The sequence below is a fragment of the Vigna unguiculata genome, chromosome 3 (assembly GCF_037176805.1).
Source record: "Vigna unguiculata cultivar grain cowpea cultivar isolate G323 ecotype 2 chromosome 3, ASM3717680v1, whole genome shotgun sequence".
Classification (NCBI taxonomy): Eukaryota; Viridiplantae; Streptophyta; class Magnoliopsida; order Fabales; family Fabaceae; genus Vigna; species Vigna unguiculata.
In genome coordinates this window covers 65,049,075-65,068,014 of record NC_140794.1, presented here as the reverse complement: position 1 = coordinate 65,068,014, position 18,940 = coordinate 65,049,075, and the positions used below count along the sequence as shown (strand labels likewise).

The window sequence follows — 18,940 nt, the reverse complement described above, 5'->3', positions numbered from 1 at the left end:
ACATCAAATATAAAATTATTTTCAATTAATTGACTAAAATATTCATTAATTTTTAATATAATAGTTAACCTTAACGCGTGCCTTGTGAAATTAATGACATTATACATATAGAAAGAGAGACATTTAAAAGGAGAAAAGGAATTTATGTCATGAGCTCCTTAAAACATCTTTGCATCAAAGTATTCCTTATTTTAAAAAAAGTATTAAATATTTTCAACCTTATCTTTATTTATTGATATCTCATAAATTCTCACATAAGTTCATAAATAAATATATATTACTACAAGAAAATGTTTCATTAATAATAAATTTGAAGTGATAAAAAATTATTAATCATTATAGTGACTAATTTAATTATCGATCTATACAATAAAAAATATTTAATTATTAAAATAGTCACAATTATAAATGAAAAATTATAATTGGTCTTTAAAATTTAGTTACAAAAGAAAATTGGTCACAAACACATTAACTACCTTGATTTTTGCTATCAAAAAATTGGTTTCTAAATTAATTTCTAATTAACTAGTGACTAATTATAATTCTTTATTCATAATAGTGAATATTTTAATAACCAATAATTTTTTATTTTGTAAATTGATATATAAATTGGTCACTATAGTGACGAATAATTTTTGGTCACTAAAATTGATTGCTAATGAAGCATTTTTTTAATTTTGTGTGTGTATTTTATAAATACACTTTTATGGAATTTTTTATTAGTTTGTGTAATTAATATTTTTTACAAAATATTGTAATCACTTATTAAACAATATGAACTCATAAAATTGACCAAAAAGAAAAAGAAAAATAAAGGCTTAAGAGACATTATTTCCACTTTGTAATCCATTTTGTCGTGCATGGAACCAAATTGTGACATTCTGTTTTAGATAACTTTATGTTTTCAATTTGTTTTGTAAATGAATTTTGCGATGATGATTAGAGAGGTAAACAATTTGCGTTTGAGTTTGTTTAACATCAGATTCTACCTTATGCATGACAATGTGTTTTTATTAGAAGTCTCACATCGATTAGAGATAAAATATTTTATAATATGTATGTGAGGTGCAAACCTCACCTTATATTTTGTGAGATTGAATTTGGCTTAAACTCTATCTCTAATATGGTATCAGAGCCATATTAGAGTTTATCCTAGCGAGATTGGTTAGAGTCTATCCTAGCAAAATTGGTTAGAGCCTATCATAGTGAGGTTTTTTTGGACATATTATTCCACTCCTATTGGACCGTTATCAGATTACCCATTTCTAGTCTCACGCACGAGATCTATAATCTATGTATTAAAACAATTTCATAATATACTAGTGAACATAGAGACGTTGTCGCGCATATGTATTCGCATTTTTTAATTTTTATAATATTAATAATATTTATTTTTAAAACATGTATAATAAATGTTAAAATAGTTGTTAAATAAAATAACTGTTTAAAATAAGTTTTTAGAATAACAGTCAAAATAAAAAGAAATTAAAGAAAAACGGTTAAAGAAAAAATAATTATAAAATAATTAATTTTTAAATAATAGTTAAGGGTAAAATTGAAAAATGAAAAGTGGACACAAAAAGAGGAATCCCCCTTATATATTGTTATAAATAAATGAAGTGTAAACCTCACCTTAGAAATCGATTTTATCGGAGTATTAGGCTTAAACTTCACTTCTAACACCACTAACCCACCACATAGTTTTTAGTTTTCTCATTATTCCACACCCACTACTACTATAAAAGACACAAGTATTCTCTCGTAACTATTCCATTTCTAAATATGCTTTGTTCTTTTTATAAAAATTTAAATTGATTATTATATATTTTTTAAAATATAATAATTATAGTCTTACTTCAATGTTATCCTAAACTGATATTTAAAAGTTTAGATAGATGACTTCGTGGATATGGGAGAATATGAGTATATTAGCATTTGAAATTAAGGGGGTGAGAAGGTATATTAACGGGTATTGTTCAATGAATAGAAAAAGGTTTATTATATGTTGCACCATCAGTGTAATGGCGATATTAAATACTATAATTTATTTTTTAATCAATATCATAGAGGTATTAAAAATATTTACACTAAGTTGTATACAAATGTACGTGATCAATCCTTAGAAAAATTACGCAGTTCAAAGTTTATATTGGAATCGCACGTCCATTTCTCCATTTATCAGTTTGAAAAGTAATACATATTACTTTACATTTTTTTATTATACAACTACTTTATTTTTGTAAAGTGCTAATAATTCTTCATAATGTTCAGATCCAATGATACATGAATGACTCACCTGACCCAAAAAAGTTTGAAAGATTCGACTTTTCCTAAAGAATATATAAGATTTCAAACATTTTGCTTTAACTATAATTTAGTGTTACCCACACTTATTTTGTATTCTAAAAAATAATATTAAAAATAAAAGCTTTGTAAATGACACCACTCTAACTAGTTACTAACGAGGACGATAAAATCCATACCGTATATCATTAAATTAAGTAAATTAAAAAGATTTAACATTTCTAATGTTAACTCAAACTTTAAAGTAATATAGTAGTAAAACAAAATAAAAAGGAATACGTATACGTTGAAAAAATATAACTAACCATCGATTAATATAATTCCATGCAAAATATTCGTGAAAGATTCCGGATTAAGTAAAGATCAAAACACATAACTTACTAAAATGTGATATTCTATATTACTGATTATTAACTTCTAACACTCCATTAGGTAATATGAAAATTGTATTTGATCAACTACAAAAGTAATATCGCCATTAAATAATACATATAAAAACATATACGGTTAATTTCATCCATTAAAATTTTCTTGAAATTATCGTATTGAAAATGTGTGGACGTTGAAGTAAATTATTTAATCAACTTTAAGGATTGGCATCAGAAATGAAGACCAAGACCAATCAGTGATTTACTTTCTTCTTCAACCCACTATCACAAAAAAGAAAGAAAACTTTACTGATGAATGAATGTGTGTTGTCGTAGTTTCATTCACAATACTAAAATGTATATAATTATGATTATGACGTAGACTTAAAAGGTTGAACTCAAAAAGATACGTGGTTGGTACAGATTTAACTTTACTTAAAAATGCAAGAATGTCATACTTTTGGAGTTGAAGGAAATCAAGGTATTTCAAGAAAAAAATATATTCAATACTTAAATTTAGTAATAGATTTATGGTATAGAGATCCACATCTATTTGTCGAAATAATAAAAAAAATTAAAAACTATTTTTTTCTTAATTTTGTAATACTTATTTTAAATATAATTTGTAATATTGAATTTCAACGCTAAAAAGACATCCAATATACTAATTAATCTTAAATATGTTAATAGCTTCATATTAACTAAAGTCTAAATCAAGTATAATTTGTTTAATTAATGAAAATATTTATTTATTTTCATTATTTTTATTTTAACTAACTAATTTTTATTTAACTTTTTTTTTTGTGTATAGTTACTTATTCCTTTTTACAAAGCAAATCATATTTAAGATAAAGCTACAGAAAAATCAGAAAAGTTGTAGGTCTCACCAATAGTATTCTATAAGACTAGAGAAAGAGAAAAATTGGTTGTGTGGCCGGGACAGACCGTGGGTACTAGGGATGGCAATTAGGGCCTGGCCCGCAGGTTTGGCCCGCAGGTTCGCAGAAAAAACGCGGGGCGGGTTAGGATAGTGAGCCCGCGAGCCCGTGCGGGCCGGTCCGCAAGGCCGCATAAAATTAAAAAATAACAAAATAAACTTGCACTTGTGTATATTAATTACTTCTTTTATGGACTCTTACATTAATATTTCAAATTTTTGTATAACTGGAAAAGACAAGTATTATATAATTTTTAATGTGCTAAAATTTAAAGAATACATTATGTATGTCATAGTATGAAAATGATGAAAATGTTGAATTATCAATTTATCATCTAATTCCCCAAAGTCTTTACTTAATTTTGTGAACTTCTTAAAGTTTCCCAATTTTTAAACATTGAAAGTTTTATCATAAAAAAATTAAAAAAAATTTTAAAAAAAAGGGCCGGCCCGCGGGCCCACGGGCCAACGTATATGCGGGGCGAGCCAGAGTATGCGGCCCGCATAAAATGTGCAAAGCGGGGTGGGCCGGCCCGCGGTGTGCGAGCCTTATGCGGGACGGGCCTAAAAGGGGCGGGGCGACCCGCATTGCCACCCCTAGTGGGTACAATAGAAGCGCGGGTAGAGTATGGATAATTGTTGTCCGTTATTCAGTTGTTGGCTAAATATTTATTTCATCTATATATATATATATATATATATATATATAGGTATTTGTTATTCGAATATCTGTATATATTTTTAATATTTATAAATATTTAATATTTAATAAAAAATATTAATAATAAATTTAAATAAAAATATAATGCATAATTTTTATAAATTTTAAACATGATAAAAATAATTCATTTAAATAGTGTTGGATGATAGTTTTTAAAAATAAATAGAAATTTTTTAAAATCAATTGATAAAAAATAACTCTTCAAAATTAATGTATTAACATTTTAATAATTTTTTTTAATTTAAATTATATTATAGCGGGTACGGGTATTCATGAGTACAAATAATATAATATCTGTATTTGTCTCGTTAACATGTAGAATATAAAATATATCTATTCCTGTTATCCGCAAATATCCATTTTTTACCTGTTAAATATACTTACAAATACGAATTTTATTGACATTTCTATGTAAAACTTAGTGGAGGTCTTTATATAAAACTTGTAAAACCGCCTTACATGCTATCCACTCTTTCTTTAAAACATAAACAAAGTATTATTATATTAATTATTAAAATAAAAAAATTATTAAATCATTAAATAATGTTTATTAAAAATATTAAAAATAAATAATTTTATAAATAATTTTATTATGTTTATGATTTTGTTCTATTTTGAATAGTTAAAAAACATTACCTAAAATATAAAATCGAAAAAATTATGTATAGGAAAAATAATTAAAAGAGGAATCTCCTTATCACTTCTGAAAATAAATATGTTTCACGGTAAGTATATTTATATTTTTATTCCATTAAAAGTATATAATTTTATAATTTTTATGATTAATTAATTAAAAATAGAAACAAATACAATTTAATATATATATATATATATATATATATACATTAATAAAAATAATATTAAAAATATCACGTAATCATTGTTTTAAAATGAAGAATTGTATAATTATTTTGAAATAAAAAAAAAACTATCCAATAATTTATTTTATTAAAAACATAAATAAATAACTATCTTTTATTTTGTAGAACTGTCCAGAGTAAAAGATATTTTTATTATGGCATAATATATACTTTTTATATGATATAATAAATTATAATATCATATTAAAATAAAAGAATTATTAAACTATGGGTTAAATATATTTTTATTCTGTAAAATTAAAATTGGTTCATGTTCGAAAATTTAATTCTGTTTGGTCCATAACTTTCGAGCAGTGACCAATTTCAATTTTGTGTCGCAATTAAGGGACAAAAAATATATTTAATAATTTTTTAAACACACCAAAACAGATAGGGATGTCAAAAAAATTCATATCCGCGAGTAATGAATACGGGTATTCCGCATGTTAACGGGGCGGGTACGAATATCATAGTATTTGTACCCGTGGATACCCGTACCCGCTATACTCTCATCTAAATTAAAAAAAAAATGATTAAAACATTAACACATTAGTTTTAAATGGGTTATTCTTTATCAATTGATTTTAAAAAATCTTCATTTATTTGTAAACTGTCATTCAACACTATTTAAATATGTTATTTGTACTTTGTTTGAAATTTATAAATGTTATACATTATATTTTTGTTTTGAATTTGTGAGTAAAATTTGTTGATAAATATTAATTTTTTTTCTTTATGTAAATACCTGCAGTTACCCGTGGATATTAAAAAAATATGCGGGTTCCTGCGTATCAGATTTTCGGATATAGATACGAGTACGAAACTGATATTTCCAACGGGTAAGATACAGGGAAGCTACTACCCTTACCTTAACCACCCCGTTAACATCTCCAAAAACAGGTGAAGAGGGGATGCAAACATAGGAACATGCTTGAAAGAGAATGTGGGTAGCAACACAACCACGAAAAAGGGTAGCAACAAATGTGTGATGTCAATATGGTGCAAAAGTGGGGATGACAAAAATACTCGCACTCGCGGGTATCCGCGAATAAAATCCGTGACAGATAAACAATATCTGTGGATATTTATCATCTGCGAGTAGTGAGTATTTTAATACCCACTTATAAATGGGTTGGGTGTAGACCGCGGTTAACCATTACCTGCAAAATATTAAAATTAAAATTTAATATATATTTTATTAAGTTGAATTTAATTAAAATTAAAATTATATTTTATTAGGTTAAATTTAATTAAAATTTATTTTATTTTTTATTATAATTTTTTTAAAATAAATTTATTATATATATATATATATAAACATTTGCGGGTATGCAGATATCCATGAGTATCCGCGATTTAAAAAAAAAATCTACGAGTCTTTTTTAAATGGGTACTCGATGGGTAAACGAGCGGATAGAGAATGATTTTTTTTTTTTTGCAGATCAGGTTACGAGTAGACACTATCCGTGCCCGATCCGACACGTTATCATCCATAGTGCAAAGACTTAACACACAAACAATGGTTTATGATTTAGGATCATGCAAGAGGAGAAAAAAAATAAATGGAGGAGGAAATAAATGAAAAGGAACATGATTTATGTAAGACCCGTAGAATTTAATTAATAAATACGGGAGGAGAAATAATTATGACATTAAATTATGGTTGGTATGACGTGGGAAAGTATTAGCTCAAGTGGTTGAGAGTACTTAAATTGTGTGAGAGGACTTGGGTTCGAGTCTTATGTATGCTAACTTTTGTGTTATTGTTTTATTATTTAAATCTATGTAATCATGTTCTGGTATGTTATGATATCTGAATTGGATTTGTTAAGCACGAAACATGACTTGGTTGAATTGGTGGTGTAATTATTTTGTGATTGAATTGTTATGGGTTCAAACCTTGGAGAACCAAACTAAAAACATTATTTTTGGCATTTTGGCTTTGAATTGAATATGAAAGGTTGGGAAAAACCCTAGATAGTTGAGAGGCAGCCTTGGGTATCTGACTGGTGAGGTTTGAGTGACCACATCAAGAAGGGGAAGATAATTATGCGTTTCTGGAAGAGGAACCGCCTGGCGGCACATGCCCGGCCAGGCGGTGCGAGGTATTTTGACTCGTTTATGGGTTTTCTGGAATTTTGGGTGAAATCTGATCGGGGCAAAAGGCAGTGGTGATCCTTATAGAGGGGTAATGTTGACCAACAGTAGGTATAACCACCTAATCGAAGGCTTAAATGAATGGGCATTGGGTGCAGGAGGAATCTAGGAAGTTCCAGAACTGATGCACCGCCTGGCGGCCAGCGCCGCCAGGCGACGTTGGTGACAGTGCAGAGAGAGTGTTTTTCGTGATCGAGCGGGTGTTGAGGGTCAATGGGAGCTTGGTGTAAAAAATGAGTGCATTCGGTTAGAGTTCGAAGTCATAGGGATGGGAGTTGATGGAATGAAATTACATAGATGGTGGACCTTGAAGTTTGGTATGAGTCATGAGGGATAATTGTAATTGAGGTTTGGTATGAGTCATAGAACTGTGTGAGTGCAATATTGGACCTTGAGAGGTCTGGTTGGACGGTGGTACTGTAATCTGAGGATAGTAGAAATAAGTATAAAATATAGTGAGATAAACTTGTATAATTAAATAGGCTATAAAAGAGGAAGGAAATGAGGACAAGTATTGTAGGAGCATGGGTACTATCTAGAGAAAAGGGTGAGTTATACTAAATTATAACAAGAGTACGTGAATCTAGACTAGGAAATGGTTTAAAGTAAGGTACTCCAGTGATGCAGGGGCACTGTGACTAGTCAAGCCTAAGAGACTTGTTATGATTCAGTTAGGGAGAAGAGCATTGGGAGCTAGAAGCTGTGAACGATGAAAACACGTGACAGGGAACTCAATTGGAGTGTTGTTGTACTGATACAGCGCCTGGCGGCGTGATTGGGTCCGCCAGGCGATAGTTTGGTAACGAAGGACAACTGAGTGGCCGGCGCCTGGCGATGAGCATAATATCGCCACGCGGTACCTGCTGCGAGATGAATTTTGAGGCGCTGTGCGCCTGGCGGTACGCGACACCCGCCAGGCGGTCTGGGAGCTGGCAGCGCCTGGCGGCACGTGTCCCCCGCCAGGCGATTTATACTGCTGCAGCTTGGAGTCTTATTTATGAATTTGTGATCTATCGTGCGTCTAGTGATGCTTTAAGGGTGAGTTTGCTGGTGTTCCTTGAGTTGTGGCTCGGAACGTATCTCTTGAGTTGTGGCTCGGGATAGGGGTTAAGCACGTGGTATTCCTTGAGTTGTGGCTTGAAATAGCATCTCTTGAGTTGTGGCTCGGGATGGCGGATGGACACGAGGAACCCTTGAGTTGTGGCTCGGGTTGGCGAGTGTTGCCGGTGTGAGTGTGTTGGTTGTGGCCAGTACGGATGGGTCCAGATGGATTGCCCTCCTCAGTTGTTGGCTGACGAGTTTGGTAGTCTTGGGACGATACAGACTATGTTCGTATATGGGAACTCTACCTGGCGTTGCGGTGTATGATCCGTAGCATGTTTTCCCGCACGTGCTCTATCGGTTGTGTCTGATAGGTATGGCAGCAAGTCACCTTAAAGTAATCCTTAGACGTTGTAGAACACGAATAATTCGATTGGGGGTCAGATGGTAGGAATTAAAGAATAGGGCAATGTGAGATGTTTATGTTATGTACGATCTCTTGTGTTTATATGCTTATATTTTTGTAACTTTATATATGTGATTTAATTGTTAAGCTCACCCTATCTGCGTGTGTGTGGCGATGATCGTGTACGCGGTACACGGGAGCATATGTTGGTGATGCAGGTGGCTTTGGTGCAGCCTAGTCGCGAAGATGGGATTGACTTGGGGAAACTATTACGTGTATTTACTTGTTTTTGGAAAACATTTGTAAACCCTGATGGGTGACTTGATAATATTGTGGATTTTGATTTTGTAATGGACGTTGTACACTTTATCCGCCCATTTAATAAAGTTTTAAATTTTCCTGCGTTTTGGGAAAATGAGGCATTATTAAACGCACAGTTTTATTTATTTCATTTATTTATTTATAAATCAGTAATATCCTGACGAGATGTTACAATTTAGGATCATACAAGAGGGAAAAAAAATAAATGGAGGAGGAAATAAATGAGAAGAAATGAGACGTGAACCTACACGGAGGACAATTAATGGGGTGGTACTAAGTCAAAGTTAGAAGAAGAGACAAATAGCTCACATTTCATGGTGAAGGAGGAAAAATTTGCATTCAACGTAACGATAATCAATAGTGGCATTAACGCGTGCACAGTTAAAATAAAGTAGGTTAAACTATTAAGGGTAATATAGTTTGCATAAAATTGTAGTCTATATCACTACAGTTCCTTAAATGAAACCGTGGTATATAGTGAACTAAACTACAGTTTTAACTAAATTTAGTATATTCTTTATTAGTAATTTCAAACATATCATCGCTTCAACATATACTATCTTCTTATATTAATCGTAATTTATATGCATAGTTATTTCATATATATGCAGTAGAACATATATCAAACTAGTTGAATCGTTGAAATATAATGAAAATTATTTTATCAAAACAAAAGTTCTTCAAATGAAACAAAAATTAAGCAAAGAAAGTACAAAATATACATTTTTTTTATTTTATGAACAAAGGAATGGTTTATGCATTGAATACTTTAAATTAAGAGTTAAATATTCTCATGCGAAAAAAAAATACATAAAAACATTAAAAAGAAGTAATTGATATTTAAATATGAGATATGAAATCTATTTCATTAACTATAATTGATAATACACCATTTGGACATAATCACATAAAACTTATATTATCATCTTATTTGTCATTATTTTTCATTTTTTTTTCTTTTTCCTTTTTCACATTATTATCGTTCCACTTGTGGTGATAAAATATCTTTTTGAAATTTCTTTATGATCATGTCGATAACCATGATCACAACCAGGACCACAACCACGACCAAGGCCATAATTATGACCATGAAAATATTAATTAGAAATATTATTGCATTCACTTTTGAGAATGGAACATAACTAGGTGGACGAGTCTCGTGAATTTTCATCAAAAACTTCATTGTTTTGTTCTACCATAAGAGACATAAAATTCAGAATATTTCTTTTTTCACGATATTGTTGTGACAACAAATTAGTTGTTCAAATGTTTTATTTATTTGTTTAATAGCATTACCAAGACCCATTGCATCTAGGTGTATTTCAACTAGACATGTTAAAGTGAGCCAAGTTGGCTCACACAAGTTGGTTCATCATGAGCCAGGTTATAAATGATTGAGCCCAACCCTACTCACTTTATGGTGAGCCAAAAAATTTGCAACCCAGCTCAACCCACCATGAGTTGGTGGATTAATTGGGTTGGCTCACCAATTCACATAAAAAAATATTTATTTATTTTAAGTATTCAAATATTTAAATAATTTTTAAGCAACCAATGAGATGACAATCACAAAAAAAATAATCAAGAATCAATGTTTTTATCATGCTCACCACCAATATATGATTCCAAGAAAACATGGCTAATATTACATATTTTCTATCATGTTATTCAACAAAATATAAATGAAAAACTACACATTTTTGTCATGCTAATTTAGAAAAATTTGTTTATAAGACAATGCTTGAGTAATTTACTATACAAAGTATATTTAAAGATTCAAGTATCAATGTATATAACTTCATAATCAAATTGATTAAACATTCAAACTATTCAAATATTATTGAACAATATTATAGTATTTAAAAATATGAAATTGTGAACCTATATAATTATAAGTAGTAAATAACTATTTTTTTTTAAAAGTTGGTGGGTTAAGTGAGCCTGATTCAGTTCAACCAATATTTTGAAAGAAAAAATTTTTCTCAACACAATTCGATTCGAACTCATAGTGAACCAGGTTAGTTCAAAAGTTATAATCCATTTTGACATCTCTAATTTTAGTATTTAATATTTGATATAAATAATTTTTTTTTTGTAATATAAAGGTCACAAACTTAAACTTTATAATATTTGACGTTTAGAGTGAAAACATAAAATAATAATAATAGTAATAATAATAATAATATAAACAATTTAAGTGTTAGTAAGTAAATAGATATTCATTGGTTTCATACTAAGTAAAGGTTATTCAGTTCTATAAAGTATTAATTTTAATTTTATTTTCATAAATTTGAATTTGTATAATATATATATATATATATATATTTATTATTTTAAATGTGCCTAGCAATTTCACATCCCCATGTTTCTTGAGATTGAATAGAACCAAACTCAGCTCGCTGCCGTGAGTGAAGAGTTACACTGAAATTTGAGTGCGTCAACCTTATTTCTGTGTTGGTGGTTTCATTATGGCTCCTAGAATCCTTCTATGCGGCGACGTTTTAGGCCGCCTCAGCCAACTCTTCAAGCGCGTCTCTTCAGTGAGTCTCACCGTATCCTTTGTTGCTTCTAATCTAGGGTTTGTTTCTATCGTTACTCACTCGGAACATTGTTTTCATGTGATTGCTGCAGGTGAGCAAATCTGCAGGTCCATTCGACGCGCTTTTGTGCGTAGGCCAGTTTTTCCCGGACTCACCGGAGCAACTGGAAGAATTCACGGCCTACATTGAAGGTGGATCACCGATTCCGCTTCCGACTTACTTCGTCGGCGATTACGGCGTCGCCGCCCCTAAATTTCTCTTGCAAGCTTCCAAGGACTCCGCCAACCGCGGGTTCATGATGGACGGCTTCAAGGTTTGCCACAACTTGTATTGGTTGAAAGGCAGTGGCAAATTCCCCCTCTTCGGTACCAACTCTTTCTTTTGCTTTGCCAATTCGATTAGGACTTTTGAATTCGGTGGCTTAAATGTTGCAGTTGCATGTAGGGTTATCCGTGGCCTATTTATCTGGTAGGAAGTCATCCAGTGTTCAACAGTTTGGAACTTACAGCGAAGATGATGTTGATGCTTTGCGAGCTATTGCAGAGGAACCAGAAATTGTTGATCTGTTCTTGACATATCCTTCAATTGTTGTGAATTATCTCATGTACAGACAGAGTTAGTTAGTTACATGCTTGTTACTTCTCACATTGCATATAATATAAGCTGAGAGGATTCTCTGTGTTCACTTCCTTGATTCATTATTACTAATGAATGGCCAAGTGGCGTCACCAATGGAGCAGCTGCTTCGGACATTCCTGCTGGAGCCTCGGATGTTGTAGGCAGTGATTCAACCATATCGGAGTTAGTACAGGAGATCAAGCCTCGGTAATTGTTATTTTTGTTTTTTGTGCAAACTACCTAAATGGTCAATAGCCTAGGCATTTTATATTTAACAAATGGTATTGCATGCTTAAGCCTCATTTCACATTGTTTGCTTGGAATTGGATTGTGCACATGGGAGTTGAGAGGGTTAGGTCTCTTGTTCCTTGTTCAATTGAGTGACTTTTGTGTTCTATCATGTTTACTGTAGTTGTTGTAGGACAGTAAAACATAATATTGTATTTGCAATTCTTGTTATTGGGAGTGACAATCTCACGAGTGGTAAACGAAAATGGGATTTGGTTGAGAGAAAGATTAATTAAAATTTTTAAATCTAAAGGGGGAACTATAAGATCGGGATTTTTGGAGTATTCTGGAAGACTTTGGTATGTCGAATGTAGGTTTTGTGGTCTTTCTTGTGGCTTTTGTAAGCCTGATTCTGATCACTGCAGTTATTTTCTTATGGTTATTTTTGGGGTTAGTTATCACATTGCAGGCACGAAAGGTATATACTATGCCCGTGAACCATATACCAATGTTGATGCTGTGCATATCACCCGTTTCATAGGGCTTGCATCTGTTGGAAATAGAAATAAACAGGTTTGTTTGTTGGTCTTATTGTTCTTCTTTTTGTATTTTGTTTATTTATTTAACTGAAAATTTTGAATTAGTAGATACTTTACCATTTTCATGTGGTAATAGTAGGGGTAACAGTTGCATCCATTTATTCATCAACCACCCAATTCATTCATGCATAAATATATCAAATCTGCCCTATTATATGAACAAAAATAATGAAGTGGACAGACTGGATCAACAATCACTATCGAATGGTTCATAAACCATGAATCATATTTTAAGCCAATGGTTAATACGAGTTACTATGTTGAACCAAGATTACAAAGAAATGAATAGTGAGGATGAGGAGTAACTCTCTTAAAATTACCCTTGGAATCAATTGATCCCTCATATTTGTATGTGTGTGTGTAGGGGAGAAATCAAATGATGCTGGTACGAGTTACATTAACTATGGCACCTTCAATAACTCTTTATCAAAATCAACATTTTGAATTATAATTTACCTTTATTGTGTGTCAAATTTTAGAAAAGATGAACAACAATAAGATGCTAATCAAGTAGTTCATATTGGTGTATATTTCAAGAATTATATATTATGTCATTTTGATGCATATAGATGGGATATCTAGTAATTTTAGATTAATATTACTTTTTTAGACATGATTTAAGTGATAAGAACTTTCAATCCAACATTATTTTTTAGAAAAAAAGAAAGTTTATAATTAAAAGATATTGAAGGTTTCGTAGTTGATGTGGTGTAGTGTCATTTGATCCCTCTCCACAACCACCCACCCACACACCCACAAAAGATATTGAAGGTTTCGTAGTTGATGTGGTGTAGAGTTGTAATGTCATTTGATCCCTCACACACCCACATTTGCCGACTTTACCTTTTAAAATGAGTTGCTCACTTTAGAGGGTTCAGATCTCTCTGATAAATAGATGACAAAAAGCCTTCACAGCTCAAACTAGAGGAACAATAAATAGATAACAGAGACTAATGGAACAAGGAGAACAGGAAAAATGTTCAGTAGAAAGACAAGAAAACTGAATTTGAATAAAAGAAAAGTAAAAAGAGCTGGTAGATTGGTTTCTGGAGAGTCAGCAGAGGTTCACACAGTGGTCCAGAGGGTCACATCATGGTCGCACAGTAGTTGCAATTAGGAGAGTTGACAACTGAATCATAATTGCTATGAAATATGAGCATTTTCTGCAAAGTGAAACCGTTCCACTCGAATCCCAAAATTATCCTCATAAAAGGCCTTTCTACTGTTATATTGGAGATCAATGCCATTGTAAGGATTTTGGACTCCATCAGGATAGCAGTGCCGTAGTAAAATGCCTCTTGCAGCCACTATGGTGAAGTGTGAAGCTATGGCAATTCATATAATGGCCATGGGAGGCTGTGCACTGCTATGCTGCTATGGCGTGCTATTGATAACTCTGATTTCAGATAGTGCTTTATTTTTCTTATCAACAAAATTAACGTACTGTTTTTTCGGTCCCTAAAAGATTAATAGCTTTTCAGTGATTCTGACATTGTATTTGCTTCTGCATTCCAGAAATTTATTCATGCAATTTCCCCCACGCCTGCTTCGACCATGTCTTCAACTGAGATTGCTATGAAAACCACAAGTACCACTTTATCACCTTACACATTTGTGGAGAAAAGAACTTCTCCTGTGGATTCCACGAAGAGATCCAGTGATTCTATCTCTGAGTCTCAATATTGGAGATATGATGTTTCTCAAAAGCGACAAAAACATGAAACTGGACAAGCTGATAAGCTGTGTTTCAAATTTGTCTCTTCTGGATCTTGTCCACATGGAGAGAAGTGCCATTTTCGACATGATACAGATGCAAGGGAGCAGTGTAGGAGAGGTGTTTGTTTTGATTTATTGAACAAGGGAAAATGTGAAAGGGGCCCAGACTGCAACTTTAAGCACAACTTGCAGGATGGAGGTGACAGTCATCCTTCTAGGAGGCCCGGATCTGGCAGGTTTGTTTTCGGACTTACTATGTTCTATAATTAATGTGCGTTCTGTTAGTTAGTAATACTTCATTTGTAAGTTTTAGTATTATGTTATTATGTTAATACTAATATTAATGCACTAAAAAGTTGATTGTGCAAGTTAGTTAGTCCTCATATTTGTTTATTTGCTTCTTAATTGTTCCATCTAACTTTTAGGCATTTAGTCTTTGACAAATCTATCCTAAAATATGGCTGCAGGTCAAAAGAGTGTTGGTTTTGCTTGTCAAGCCCAAATGTGGAGACACATTTAATCGTTAGCATTGGGGAGAATTATTACTTGGCACTGGCTAAAGGTCCACTTGTTGAGGACCATGCACTGATAATACCCGTTGAGCACATGCCTAGTACCTTATCTATGTCTTCTGAATCTGAAATTGAGCTCTCTAGGTTTCAGAACAGTCTCAAGAATTACTGCAGGCTCCAAGAAAAGGAAGTGATATTTTTTGAGTGGGTCTCCATTCGTGGCACTCATGCCAATCTTCAGGTAGTAGTTTCTGTTGAGAGTTAACGATCTAGTTTACTTTTATTTCTTCCCTGTCCACTTTCCCTTTTTATAATTTGCTTAATTCCACGTTGCATGGCCAATCTCTTCATTTTGCTGGTTAGCTGTTTTGTGCTCTATCAGTAGTAGTTTGCTGTTTTTAATTTTTGATCGACTGTTTTAGATTTGCTCTCTAATTGAATTTGTGCCCTTTTGATGTAGGCCATTCCCATTCCATCTTCCAAAGCAGTTATGGCTGAAAAAGTTTTCAATTTAGCTGCACAAAAGTTGGGATTTGAATTTGTGGCCAAGACATGTAAGTATTATTCTTCAAATTATGTTTCATATTTCATTGCCTACATGATCTGAGTCAGACCTGGATCCATTAATTTCCTGTCTCTTTATTCCACTTCCTTGTTTTTCCTTTGCTCTATATATCAATTGTCGGGCACTAATTACCTGACTTGAAACAGTGGACTTTGATTTATGTATTCTGAAAATGCTTTACATTTGTTATTTATTATTTTGGCTGGTTGTGTGGGAGGGTGTTTTTGGTCTTCTGCATATGTTCTTTGTTGCAACACAGTTGATAGCATTTCTGATGGAAGGAAGTTCTTGAAGACTCAAATTGATGGGGGTTCAAGCTTGTTCTATGCTCAAGTTCCGGGAGGCAAAATTCTGCTGCATCATGTTGAAAAGAACGAGAAATTTCCTGCCCAATTCGGCCGTGAGGTAGCCTTCTAATATTGATACACTGAATAAACAAATCATATCAATATATTTCTTAAAAATTTCTTTTTCAGAAAGAGGTCATCAATGGTAGCATGCTTGGGTTAACATTGCAACTCTTTGTATTTATCAGTGAATGTTAATACCTGTAAACGCGACGCAGGTCATGGCTGGGTTGCTCAATATGGCAGATAATGCAGATTGGAGGAATCACAAACATAGCAAGGATGAGGAAACGAAAATTGTTAAAAATTTCAAGAGCCGATTTCAAGAATATGATCCAAACTGCTAATTGTTCATGCATTGAATTCTGAATTTACTCCAAAGTCCTCATGGTTATGGCGATTCCTTGTTCATCTTTCAGTTATATGTCGTGATTGATTCAGTGCTCTATGCTAAACGGAAAGGTGCCTTGTTTAATTTGGTAATCATCGACCTGTTTACTTATTTATTGAACCAACTGATCTTATAGTAGTGTGTTTTTACCTATGAATTGGTGCTTAGAGATTTGTTGGTCATGCTGGATGTTAACTGGTAACCTTTTTCCGTCGGCAGCTTCTGTGGTAAGCATCACTTTCCTTTCCTAAACTTGCATTGCTATTTTTTGTGAGATGTTATATGCACATTACATAGACGTCTCAACCTTGCTATTCTATATTTTCAAGGCAAGAATCACCGAACGGAGTTTGATATTCTATAACTCCGGCTATTTGTGCGCGTTAGTCAGCAAGCAGAGCAGCAGCCTGCACCTAATTGACAGAGTATTCATTTTTGTTTCGAGAGGCAGGGAGATTAAGAGGGTGAGAGGTGACTTGCTTCAACTTTCAGCTAGTCAATAGTAAGTATCCTTTTATTTGATGTAGGGATCTAACGGATTTGTGTACTCTTTGTATTTTCCCAAAGCTCGGATTCTACCCTTTTATAATTAATTCAACTTCATATATATATATATATATATATATATATATATATATATATATATGTATGTGTGTGTGTGTGTATCAAATTTAGTGATATTAAGTGTAAGAATTCTCAGTATAGACATTTCTCTAATTACTACAACAAAAATAGGGTTTTTAAAACTGAGGTATAAGATGAGATCAGATCTAAATGATCGAGATAAATCAAATCGATTTTGACGACCACTTGAAAGAATTTAATTAATTAAAAGAAATTTAATCAATACAAATACAAAATTGTGCAGTTAAACCCATGGTTATCAAAATCGTGAGTCAACTCGTAAATTTGAACGAGTTTACATTCTCACACGCTCTAACCCGATTTAACTCGCAGGTAGAATTGTTTTTTGGTAGGATCGTGTAAACTCGAGCAAACTTGGTTAAACTCGTGTGAAATTGCGAGTTTAGAGGCAATTCAACGAGCTAAGTTTGACACTAAAAATTGCCACTTTGTTGGTTTCTAGGTCAATATATGCAAAACGCATCTAGGCAATGATTTCATGATTCATTGGCTCACTCTTAGAAGAATCGGGTTGCTTTGGGTGTTGATGTTGATTCGCCTATTGCAGCAACAAACTTCGCCTGTTGGTTTGTGTTTTGGTCTTTGATTCTCCTCCACACTTTACCATATCTCACAACTTTCATTTTTTCTCTCTGCCTCAGGTTTAGGTTCGGCGGCACATGTTAGTTTTTTAACTTTTTCAGTTTTAATCACCTCTTATTATTCTGAACAATTGAGCCTCCTTTTACTATGCTGAACTTTTGGCCCAACATTTAAGTTCAACATTTTTTTTTTGTATGTAAAGTATAAAATATAATCAATTAAAATTATGACAAAAGAATAATAATATTAGAGAAAAATATTTGAAATATATAATATGATAAACTAATAATTATAAGAATTAAATATGTTTTTATCCTTTAACTTTTAATTAAAATTGAAATTAGTTCTATTTATAAACTTTAAATTAATTTAGTTTCTCAACTTTAGAAATGCATAAATTTAATTCTTGCAGTCACATTTCAGTAAGTTTTTTGATGTTTCAAATGTATTTTATGATAACATTTCAACAAACATTGAAGTAAAAATATATTAAATTCATGATAACATTTCAACTAACATTGAAGTGAAAATATACCAAATGGTCTAAATAACTTAAACGTTATTATGAAATGCGTTTTGAAATGTCAAATAAACTAAACAAAATAAATTAAATAAAATTTGGTTAAAAAGATTAAATTCATGCATTTCTAAATATGAGAGATTAAATTGGGTTGTAGTTTCAAAGAAAGATTAATTTCAATTGTTGAGGGATTAAAAACATATTTAACTCTAATTATAATAATAAAAAAATAAAAAAATTATTTATAAACATTATAAATATTAAATTTATGTTATTTATAAATATTTTTATATGAAGTAAACTCTCTCAATTGGTTAAACCTAATTCTTGAAACTAAAAATAGAAAATTAAATAAAAAAATAATTTAATTTCAACATAAATAAATAATATAATTCCTCATTCTCTTAGTTGATAGGCATGCGAGTTTCCTTTAAAAAAATTTTGACCGGCACGCAAGTCAAATTCGTAGATTGTATAACATTCACATTATCTGTTGCTTGTGTAATATTTTTTAGAGAGCTAAACATATAAAATTTCTAAAATTCAAGCTTTAGGTCTACAA

The 18,940-nt window shown here is 31.9% G+C and overlaps 1 protein-coding gene across 2 annotated transcripts; it reads left to right on the top strand.

Moving 5' to 3' along the window:
• Window positions 1-11,465: 11,465 nt before the first annotated feature.
• On the top strand, window positions 11,466-18,027 carry LOC114178894 (CwfJ-like family protein / zinc finger (CCCH-type) family protein). 2 transcript variants are annotated; one of them, XM_028065039.2, is made up of 13 exons: window positions 11,466-11,655; window positions 11,747-12,020; window positions 12,100-12,229; window positions 12,361-12,480; window positions 12,957-13,074; window positions 14,616-15,052; window positions 15,284-15,569; window positions 15,789-15,882; window positions 16,153-16,298; window positions 16,459-16,702; window positions 16,800-16,858; window positions 16,961-17,133; window positions 17,719-18,027. In XM_028065039.2, exons 1-10 carry the CDS (start codon window positions 11,584-11,586, stop codon window positions 16,585-16,587), a joined length of 1,806 nt encoding a protein of 601 aa, XP_027920840.1. In that variant the 5' UTR covers window positions 11,466-11,583; the 3' UTR covers window positions 16,588-16,702; window positions 16,800-16,858; window positions 16,961-17,133; window positions 17,719-18,027. The 2 variants fall into 2 exon arrangements, with proteins under 2 accessions (XP_027920840.1, XP_027920839.1); XM_028065038.2 differs by lacking the exon at window positions 17,719-18,027 and having other exon boundaries at window positions 16,961-17,220.
• The last annotated feature ends 913 nt before the right edge of the window (window positions 18,028-18,940 follow it).